General features: G+C 44.7%; 1 protein-coding gene across 1 annotated transcript in view; it reads left to right on the forward strand.

Annotated features, from left to right (window-relative positions):
* LOC310791992 (uncharacterized protein) overlaps positions 1-7,502 on the forward strand; it is a gene marked incomplete at both ends in the record, with an annotated part of 58,342 nt that extends 50,840 nt beyond the window's left edge. The window contains one exon of the mRNA XM_083653673.1: positions 7,446-7,502. Coding sequence (XP_083509799.1) covers positions 7,446-7,502 — 57 coding nt within the window. The remainder of the gene's footprint in view (positions 1-7,445) is intronic.
* Positions 7,503-11,946: the final 4,444 nt, after the last annotated feature.

The raw sequence follows: 11,946 nt of genomic DNA on the forward strand, positions 1-11,946 counted from the left end.
TGCACTGAAAAGTGCGCTACATCCAGCTTTTTTACAGCGTTCTGCATGTATTTGTCGCCCGCTCCCATCGCTTCCAGTTGAGAATAATAACAACTCCACAACTAATCATGCGGATGGGCTATCGCAGCGGACACGGAGGGGCTCAATTGTGGCAGCAGATTGGCTGCTGCAGGCACAGCTAACGTTATGCTTCATGCATATCGATGCATACCGATGCGATTTCCGTTTCCCCATGACTTCTTCTCTCTTTTTTCCTCGCCTTTCTCTAATCTGGAGAGCACTGTCGCCACCTAATGGGTCCGTAAAATAGCTTTTACACATTCAACATCCACCATACTTTCACAGGGGATGGATCTGGCTTTGATCCACGTCCCACCGTCAAAAAACGCAATTGACGACTTTAGTCGTCATTGGCACTCTACGTTAGTATTTGAATTGACGACTATAGTCACTTTAGGCACTCAATGAGTTAAAGATTAAAAAAAAAAAAAAAAAAAAAAAAAAACGACTAGTCGACTACCTTTAGGGACGACTAGTCGACTAGTAAAATTCACTAGTCGTGAATGCCCTACTGGCTAGTGACTGGATCTGAACAGTGAACTTCCCAGCAGGCACGTGCACACATAGACATGAAAGGGGGCTTGAGCCCCTGCCTTTTTTTCAGTCTGTAAAAGTGCCCTTTTTTTTTTTTTTTTTTTTTTATTATAATACATTTTTCATTTTCATTCCAACAACACATGAACAAAACAAACAGCTAAGACACAATAAAAAATAAAATAAAAAGTGCCCTTTCCTGACCATGAATGCATTTCTAATGGTGCTTTGTATGAAAATTGCCCTTTCCATGCCGTCACTGAGGGCAGCATTCAAAGAGAACTGCCTTTTCCGAGCTCTCTTGGCCTTGAATGCACCATTTGTAATAGGCCTCTGCATGGAGCAGTGTTTTTCTAAACTGCCCCTGAAGGCACCAACCCAAAAATGAACGCAAAAATGAATGAATAAATAAATACATAAATAAATAAACCACCCAATAAATAAATAACCAAAATATAGGGAACAAATGCAGAATTGTTGCTCTTGAAAATATTTTTTACTTTACAATATTGGAAAGGGATGTTGTGTTGTTGAATCCGCAAAAAAAAAAAAAAAATCTAATACACCTTATCTAAATCTTCTGTCTTGCTTTTTAGAATTATGGTTAAAATGCATGGTATATTACAAGCCTCACTCAGTATCGTTCAATGTTTCTGCCTGTGTTGCTATCTGTATCTGTAGTACAACAACCTAAAGGGAGAAAAGGAGCAAATACATATTGATGCTTAAATGATTTCACAACAGTATTGCAACAGCATGCAACTTTTATATACTAATATTATTCAGTTATGGAGTTATTTTTCCGTGACAAGTCTCATCCAGAAATGAGATATTCCTCTAAATCTGGTTAAAATCGGAATATTTAAAATGAGTTATACCCCTAAATTGGCCTTCAAATTGCCTCAAATTTCCTACTGTAGTGCCCTTTTATGGATTTGAGCCCCTGCCCCTCTAATGTTCTGTGCACGTCCCTGCGAGTTCCCAGCTCAAGTTTTCTGCAAATGGAATGCTAACAAAACGGATGTGACGTCATTTAGCCTCCACATCACAGTTATTTTGCGATGAAGGAATGCAACATTAACCCCTGCAGTAAACACACATCTGAACAGACATCTATGTACCTGCTCTTGAATCCCCAATCCTGTAGTGTAGAGCTGCAGCACCTTCCACAGGTGAGTCAGGTCATTAAGATGTATTATTGGTTTTCCCCCACGCCCTACAACGCAACGCTAGCGGAAGTAACGTTTTGTGGGCGTTCCCACACAGACCGACTGTATCTATAGAACTGTCCCCTAAAGTCTAGCCCCAATGCAAAATTTGAACGCTGTCAGGGTTGACGGAAGATATGTGGATCTATTCGCGGATAGTTGAGGGCCAAGGCAAACTTGGTAAGTCTTGAGAAGTATGGAGGTTGTGGAACTTGATAGCTGAGTCTGCACGGTTCGGGGTTGGGAACGGTTGCAGAGGTTGATTGACGTGATCTTAGTTTAAGTCAAGTCAAGTCAAGTCAAATTTTATTTATATAGCACCTTTCATACACAAAGGCAATTCAAGGTGCTTTACAAAAAAAAAAAAATCGAAAAAACAAGCAGCAAAGCAATGCACATATAAAAAAGCACATAAAAAACACAGCCGACAGTTTTAGTTAAAATATATACTCAAATTAACAAACATGAAACATTATTTCTGTTTTAAATAAGTTACAAGGCATTCTTCAGTATTATTATTACATGCACAGTCCATTTGTTGGAAATGTACAGGAATCTTTTTTTTTTAATTACAGGCCGAGAGAGGCAGTAGTTTAGTAGCAGTTAAAAGCAAGAGTAAACATAAAGGTCTTTAGCTTGGATTTAAAAATAGGCAGAGTAGGGGCAGATCTAATGTGTTCAGGGAGTTTGTTCCAGTTATGAGAGGCATAGTGGGAGAACGCGGCTTCACCATGTTTTGATTTGGTCCTCGGGACAATTAGTAGACCAGTGCCTGAAGATCTCAGGGATCTGGATGGTTCATAGTGTAGAAGCATTTCAGAGATGTAGTGTGGGCCTGACCCGTTGAGAGATTTGTAAACTATTAGCAGAATTTTAAAGTCTATTCTAAGATTTACTGGCAGCCAATGCAGGGATTTGAGAACTGGTGTAATGTGTTCAGCTTTCTTGGTTCTTGTTAGAACTCTAGCAGCCGCATTCTGAATGAGCTGTAGTTGTTTAATAGCTTTTTTGGGAAGACCATTGAAAAGACTGTTGCAGTAGTCTAGCCTGCTAGAAATGAAAGCATGAATTAGTTTTTCAAGATCTTGTTTGGACATATAGCCTCTAATCCTTGCTATATTTTTTAGATGATAGAAGGCAGATTTTCTTATAAGCTTGATGTGGGAGTTGAAATTTAGATCAGAGTCAATAATAATGCCAAGATTTTTTACCTGGTCCTTTGGCTTCAAAGATAGGGATTCGAGGTGAGCAGTAACTTTGAGCCTATCTTCTTTTTTGCCGAAGACAATTATCTCTGTTTTGTCTTTATTAAGTTGGAGAAAATTCTGGCACATCCAATCATTAATTTGCGCAAGGCACTGACACAGTGTCTCTATGGGGGCATAGTCATCCGATGAGAGGGCTATGTAGAGTTGGGTGTCATCTGCATAGCTATGATAAGCTATTTTGTTTTTTTGCATAATTAGGCCCAGAGAGAGCATATAAAGGTTAAACAGGACAGGACCTAAAATTGATCCTTGGGGTACCCCACATGTCATTTTGGTTTGTTCAGATGTGTAGTTGCCAATGGAGACAAAGTAGTTCCTGTCTTGCAGATAAGATCTGAACCACTCTAGGACCGTGCCGGAAAGCCCGACCCAGTTTTCCAGTCTGTCCAATAGAATTTCGTGGTCAACCGTATCAAAGGCAGCGCTGAGGTCTAGTAACATTAAGATTGAGATTTTACCTGAATCAGTGTTCATTCGGATGTCATTTATAACTCTGATAAGCGCAGTTTCGGTGCTATGATGGGGTCGGAAGCCTGATTGGAAGGGATCTAGGAGATCATTGGAGGATAGAAAGGTATTGAGTTGTTGGTAGACAGTTTTTTCGAGTATTTTGCTAATAAAGGGAAGATTTGATATTGGTCTGTAATTGCTGATTATAGAGGGGTCGAGGCTACGCTTCTTAAGCAAGGGCTTAACAACTGCAGTTTTTAGAGATTTTGGAAAAATGCCTGTAAGAAGAGAGGTATTAATTATCTTCAGTATGTCGGTCGCCAGGCAACTGTAGACATTTTTTAGAAAGCTTGTTGGCAGGGTGTCTAGGCAACACGATGAGGATTTAAGGCCTCGTATCGTTTCTTCTAGTTTCTTATGGTCAATGACATTGAACTGAGTCATGTTAATTAAGCACCTATTTTGTGGGTGCGGCGGAGCCACATTTGTTCTTGATGTGGAAATAGTTAGTCTGATATTTATAATTTTATCCCTAAAGAAGGTCGCAAATTCATTGCATTTGACATTGGATAGAAGATCAGGGGCAATTTGTGGGGGGGGGTTTGTCAGCCTGTCAACAGTGGCAAAAAGAGTGCGAGCGTCATTGGTGTTTTTGCTGATAATGTCGGAGAAGAAGAATTTTCTGGAATTTTTTAGTTCCTGGTTGTAGGAGTGAAGACTATTTTTATAGATGTCATAATCGATGTGAAGTTTAGTTTTCCGCCATTTGCGCTCGGCTTTCCTACAATCTCTTTTTTTGTTATTTACAGAGGGAGCGTTTCTCCATGGTGCTTTTTTCTTACCGGAGATTAGTTTAGATCTAATGGGAGCTACAGCATCAATAGCCTTTAGGGTTTTAGTTTAGTTTATGAACCACTACCCAGGACCTGCAGGAACGGGCCTTTATAGAATAAGAGAATATGACATCACCTGTGTTATGACATCACCAGCGAGGCCATTCGAAAGGCATGATTGAGACACCCATGAATCATGACATCACCACCGTCTGCGACATCATCAGTGATCGATGACATCATAGTAGGAATGACGACATCATAGTAGGAATGGTGACATCACAGTAGAAATGATGACATCATCCTAACAAACGCTGTGATGAGAGTGATGTCTCTTCCTTTTGTTACGGTATAGGTGAGGCTACTACTTGCACACAGAGAGGAAGCAAAATCTTGCATTTTTGATCAATACCATATACTCTTTTTCAGATTAGCTACTCTTTCCCCCCCATTTGAGACACGCAGGGCTATTCATAAAACATTTGGGGCCCCAAATGCCAGGACTAACAACACCCATAGCAGATAGTATGCACACAAAAATGACTGCTGACCAAATCTCTATCCCCTCTCTCTCTCTCTCTCTCTCTCACACACACACACACACACACACACACACACACACTACGGTGATATATGTATCTAAACATGTCAAACTGTTGAGAAGATTGTCATCATGAACACGACAGTGAAACGATCTTTCAAGTACAACTGTTGTGATATAATTTAAGGTGAAAGGTCAAGAAGGACTAGAAAATGCTGAGTACATCCTGACTCCGTCCAAATGTGGTCCTTTGTCCACCTCTGAAAAGTACAGTCTCCACTGCATTCCTGATTGTGAAGTACAGCCTGAGCCTGAGGTACGTCAAATACAACTTCCTGCAAAATATCTCTGTTAATGATGTTTTAACGTGTGTGTGTGTGTGTGTGTGTGTGTGTGTGTGTGTGTGTGTGTGTGTGTGTGTGTGTGCAGGGCCGCCCAGAGAGATAGCAGTGCCCCTGGAAGGGTCCAGCCACTATGCCCCCCCCTCCCCCTCACGCGCTTTACTCATATCAATGCTGCAGCTTTCGGAGCTGACTGAAAAAAGTTTGTTAACAGATTATAATTTGGGTCTAAAGTAGAGCCCGACCGATATTATCGGCCCGCCGATATTATCGGCCGATATTGGCGATTATCAATATATCGGTATCGGTAAAAAAAAAAAAAAATTATCGGCCGATTTTTTTTTATTTATTTTTTTATATATATACAGTATATATAAGTTATAGACAGCATGGACAGCATGTTGTGTATATTTGATATTTTTTCTTAACTATTTGTTCTATTGTGTTTTTGTATTTCTAGTTATTTATAATTATTAAATTCCCAGTTAAGTTTACTGTTTCATTGCATTGAGTTTATTAATAAGCTGTAAAATATCCTGCCTACATCACATATTTCAATTCATGTCAACTCAATCATATCTTTGTCAAGTGTTTGATATTTGAGGGTTGCTGATGTGGTGCCTCCTCTGGTCGTTAAGGGCACCTGTTCGGAGGGAGGGGAACTCGTTGGAATATCGTGATCCTCCCACGTGCTATGTCCTACCGGTGAAGCTTCCCCTGTCAGGTGAAAAGAAGCGGCTGGCTAACTGCCCATGTGGAAGCATGGAGCCAGTTTTCGGCTCTCCCCAGATCGGCAGAGGGTGGAGCAGCAACCAGGATAAATAAATAAAAAATTAGCACTAATGGGGGATTAGCACTAATGGGGGATAAACATTTGATGATAAAAACAAAAATAAAATAAAATAAAAATATCGGCCGATATTATCGGTATCGGTAATTTTTTATTCCCTAAAATCGGTATCGGTATCGGTTTCAAAAATCCCATATCGGTCGGGCTCTAGTCTAAAGCCCTTGCCTGCTCCCGCTTTTTTTTTGCCTTGCGATTTTGGCATCCTGACTTTTGTTTTGCTCCTGGCATTTTGCTATCACCGGTCTTGTTTTGTTTGCTATCACCTGTCTGTGTTGTGTGTTACACCATAAATGGTCCCTCTAGCTGCTGCTGCCCCAAGCAAAATGGTCCACCCCAAGCCTGCCTTGTTCTTCTTCTTTTGGCTTTCCGGCAGACTAGATGCCTTGCGGCACATTGCTGCCTCTCACTGCACTGGTCGGATGGGGGATTACATCAGAATGGCGCTATTTTCCACAGGAGCACTCCTGCCCAAGCATGCCTTGTTACTGCTGCTGTGTTTTGTCTATTTGTTCGACTCCTTGCAAAAAAAACAATTAGTTGCCGCATTTTCAGGATGGGAGATATATTTTTGTGTTATTTTTATTTTTATTTTTTTGGCCTGGCTCTAGCGCCCTCCCTAGTGGCGACGCCCCTGGAAGCTTACCCCTTTACCCCCCCTTATGGGCGGACCTGTGTGTGTGTGTGTGTGTGTGTGTGTGTGTGTGTGTGTGTTTTATACAGATTCAGTTATTTTAGATGTAAAACACGAACATTCAATTATATCATATTCTTTGGGAGCAAAAACAACAACACTTCTCCTGGTTTTCAGGATGTCTTACCATTTGATCCAAAATATGGAAATCACCTCCCAACATTTGAGGTTCTCCTGGATACAAGAACAGAGAAAGTGACTCTGATCGTCCAAAATAAAGAGGGGACACCAGTCGTCCAAAATGAAGAGAGGACACCAGTCGTCCAAAATGAAAAGAGGAGAGTCTGGAAGCATGTGCTTGATCTGCCTGGTAAAAACTTAAATCCTACAGCTTCACTCAGTCTGTTAGAATGGAGAAGGTGATGGTAGTTAATGCTTTAGATCATTTTTCAGTCTGGCTGCATTCACAGTCTGCTGTGGCATCTCTGTGTGTGTGTGTGTGTGTGTGTGTGTGTGTGTGTGTGTGTGTGTGTGTGTGTGTGTGTGTGTGTGTGTGTGTGTGTGTGTGTTCACACACACACACGTATGCAGCGAGGAATCTAGCTTCCTTGGAGCAGAGTTTCAGCATATAACATAAATTAATCAGTATGGTAAATTAATCTGCATCATAGCAACAACATTACTTTGCAAAGCTTTTAACATAATGAAACACATGGCCCTCAATTTCAGAATCATCCACCGAGAGCGGAGCAGCGGCAGGGCCCTCATCTGTTACCCAGGACGTGAGACAAGGTGAGCACATGTTAGCAGGACGTGAGACAAGGTGAGCTCATCTGTTACCCAGGACATGAGACAAGGTGAGCTCATCTGTTACCCAGGACATGAGACAAGGTGAGCACATGTTAGCCAGGACATGAGACAAGGTGAGCTCATGTTAGCCAGGACATGAGACAAGGTGAGCACATGTTAGCCAGGACATGAGACAAGGTGAGCACATGTTAGCCAGGACATGAGACAAGGTGAGCACATGTTAGCCAGGACATGAGACAAGGTGAGCACATGTTAGCCAGGACGTGAGACAAGGTGAGCTTATGTTAGCCAGGACATGAGACAAGGTGAGCTCATGTTAGCCAGGACGTGAGACAAGGTGAGCTCATCTGTTACCCAGGACATGAGACAAGGTGAGCTCATCTGTTAGGACATGAGACAAGGTGAGCATATGTTAGCCAGGACGTGAGACAAGGTGAGCTCATGTTAGCCAGGACGTGAGACAAGGTGAGCTCATCTGTTACCCAGGACGTGAGACAAGGTGAGCTCATGTTAGCCAGGACGTGAGACAAGGTGAGCTCATGTTAGCCAGGACGTGAGACAAGGTGAGCTCATCTGTTACCCAGGACGTGAGACAAGGTGAGCTCATCTGTTACCCAGGACGTGAGACAAGGTGAGCTCATGTTAGCAGGACGTGAGACAAGGTGAGCTCATGACGTGGCTACTAAAACTTATTACAATCATTGATATTGAGTTGCTGCAGACCTTGCGGTAGTCTCGCAGTAGCCAGCCGTAGATGAATATGTCTGGAAGACAACTCTGAAAAGTAGTTAGCACCCGCCCCAAGACAAAAAAAAAAGTATGCTTGATAGACATATGAATTGACCAAACACGGACATCGTGGGCCGGTGCCCAGCCAATCAGATTTCTCCGACAGCATCTGGAGGGATTTTGGGGGAAGTCTCCCAGAAAGTTGATATGTCATTCAGACCCTCCTTGCTGACATACGTCGTTGGGTCTGGCAACGTGCGACGAACCTCATGGTAAAGACAGATCAACTTTGGAGCCATACTAAGCCTTTTCCCAGTAAGCTAACATGGCATGTTTACAGAATCATTGCAATCTCAAGATTCAGACTGGTGCATTCTGGTCAATTTAATTATTTTCTGTATAAAATAAATGATGTATTGAAGCAGGCTCATTTTGTATGCTACTGTATTTGTTGATGTCTGACTGTCTGTGTGTGTTATGCTGTTCTGTGCATGTGGGTTACCTGTGTGGTTTGGCATGTATGTGGGGGTTTACGGGGTTCTGTGGGACAGTGAAGGCAGCGTACAGCCAGTGGGTGGGGTGAGAGAGAGAGGCTCACCTGGGATTGGCTGGGGGAGGAGAGCTGTGGCAGAGAGCGGAACAGCTCAGGAAGTTGGAGCGTGAGCCTGGGAGAGTCGGTTGTGTGTGGAGAGCTATGCTAAGCAAAGAGAGCTATTGAGGTTGGTGTTTGTGGGGGTTATTGTGGCATGGGCACGGCCACCAGTGCTCTGTCAGGTGCTAATAAAGAGCATAATTAAGAAGAAAGCCTCAGTGTATTTCCTGACTCGTTACACTGGTGTCAGAAGTCAAACTAAGCATTAGCGGTACGGCTGCTAATTGCTGCCGAGGACCACGAGGATGATGGCGCGGTGCGGGGATCACCTGGAGATGAAAGGGGAGGAGGAGAAGTATATACTGGCTCCGGATTTCGGCTCGGAGTTTGCTGGCATGGAGGCCCACCTGAAGCATGAGATCAGACGGGTGTAGGAGGTGACGCCTGCCTAGGCGGAGGAGCTGATGCAGCTGTTGCAGGAGACCACGCAGCGTGGCAAACAGCGGATGGAGGAGCCGCAGAGAGTTTGTTGGACTTGTGGGGGACATGGTCACCTGGCTAAGGGGGGCCACAGCGTTCCAGGGGGCCAGACCATGGCCGCGGGGAAGCGGTCCTGGGGGCGCCCGGGAGTCTGCTGGACGTGTGGTGCATTCAGGCATCTAAACAGGGAGTGTCGGGACACTGTCGGAGATCAGAGGACAGCGCGAGAGGAGAGACGTGCGGGCGGCTGGCAGGTGAGACTCTGCTGGTCATGTGGGGAGCCTGGACATTTGACCAGAAACTGCACTGAGATTTTGGAGGACAGAGGAGGGACACGGGCTGGGGAGAATGTGAGCAGCCGGAGGGAAGAGAACGTTGTTACAGTCGGGAGAGCGATGCTCGTGATTCCAGGTGAGCGGGTGGTGCCAATGCCGGAGAAGCCAGCCCAGCCTAGCCGCTCTGCACACCCCACGATTGCTGTGCAGGAAGCTGAGGCAGTGACGCCGCCCGCTGTGGGTGGGGGTCGGGAGGACGAGCGAGTGCAAGAGGAGGAGGAGGAAGAGGGACTGTTCAGATGTGGACCTGACGGATGACGACGTGACCATAGTGGATGTCGACGTAGATGAGTGGGGACGCAGGCAGGCGGAGGACGCTGACATCGGTCCGGTGCTCGCGTGGGTGGCGGCGAGATTCACATGTGTTCCGGTGCCACGAAGGGACTGTGGAATGTTTCCGGACCTGCGTCTGTGTAAGGACGGGCTTTTGGAGAGGGGGGGGGGGGGGGCGGCACGGGGAAAGGGGTTCCAGGTGGTTGTGCCCAGCTACCTGCGGGGATTGGTGCTGCGGTGGACACACAGGGCCCCCAGATCCGGTCATTTCGGGGCTGAGGAGACACTCCGCCGTGTTCGTGAACTTTTCTATTGGAGCCAACACAAGAGGGATGTGGGGAGTACTGACTCCACCTGGGGGTTGGGGACTTAAGTGTGCTTCTCGTGGGAGAGAAACTTTAATGGGGAGGAGGTAGTGTAGCGGGCTCGTTTTGTGTGCTACTGTATTTGTTGATGTCTGACTGTCTCTGTGTGTTATGCTGTTCTGTGCATGTGGGTTACCTGTGGGGTTTGGCATGTATGTGGGGATTTACGGGGTGCTGTGGGACAGTGAAGGCAGCGTACAGCCAGTGGGTGGGGTGAGAGAGAGAGGCTCACCTGGGATTGGCTGGGGGATGGGAGCTGTGGGAGAGAGCGAAACAGCTCGAGGAGTTGGATCGTGAGCCTGTGCAGCCGTCTCTCACAGCCTGTGAGAGACGGCTGTGTGTGGAGAGCTATGCTAAGCTAAGAGAGAGCTAGCGATTATTGCACTCATTTACCTGATATGAAAAAAATAATTATTGGCATAATTGGCCGTCATCAACTTTTATTAATCTATTTTATTATTGACACATATTGATTATTAATTTTATTGTTACTGCTGTTATTATTATTGATGTTGTTGTTTATTATCATACTAATTCAGCTAAATGGCATAGTTAAAGTCCCTGGAAACCAAAATCCACAAAAACCTTCTAACTATGTTATTTAGGGTCTTATGTGAGTAATTGGGTGCCTCAGAAAGTAGGAGACATTAGTTTCAACCCAAACCCCCAAAATCGCTTTAAATAATAAAGGGCTGGATTTCCACTTCCGCATTGAAGAGAGCAGTGCCTGACGTGCTCAAATTAAAAATCGTATCACGTCATAAACTCGGTCTGTTCTATAAAAACCTTTAAACTTGAAAGAAGGGGGGGGGGGGGGAGACACACACACACAGACTGACTAACTCCGGGTGAGTTTTCAGTTGGCCAACAGTGTTTTTAGTTGAGTTGAACGCTGCTACACTGACACAGAACAGTTGATGAGATGGATATAACTGTAAAAGAGAGGAAAAAAACTGGTATCGATCCTCAAAACGGGACGTATCGATATTTTGGGATGGATCCGCCCACCCCTCTACACAAAAGCAGTCTCAAGATCTGCATGTAAATGAAATACTAGGGGGTTCTGGCACCTAACGTTAGGCTATATTTGCTATGCAACAACACTGAAAACATGATAGCTGCTAGCTTGATCTGTGACTAAGTGTAGTCGTAGACTGAATTTCAATCATGGAAGACCAAATAAGGCATTAATAGAGCACCCCATGCCGTCATACCCCTCAGCCCAAATGACGTCACTAAATGACGTCACCATCTCCGACGTCACCAAATGACATCAGTTATGACATCATAAATGCCCTTCTCCCAAATGACATCAGTTATGACATCATAAATGACATCAGTTATGACATCATAAATGCCCTTCTCCTGGTACTATATAAAGCCCCCATCACCACAGCTTAAATCACACTTGTGCAGTCATCACTCACCTTGTGTCAGCATCACGCATTCATCCAGCATCTCCAGAGCAAAAAGCTTCATTCAGTCCATCATCATGTCTGAGTCTGAAGACGAGCAGCAAAGGGTCAACTCCGCCGTGGACGCCTTCCTCCAGAGCACGATCAACGCCCCGGCCAACCCCGGGCAAATCTCCAATCCCCAGGCTTCATCTTCGGCATCACAAGGGACGCTCCTCTCACCAGGGGCCG

This window comes from Poromitra crassiceps (assembly GCF_964638095.1).
Source record: "Poromitra crassiceps genome assembly, chromosome: 17".
Classification (NCBI taxonomy): domain Eukaryota; kingdom Metazoa; phylum Chordata; class Actinopteri; order Beryciformes; family Melamphaidae; genus Poromitra; species Poromitra crassiceps.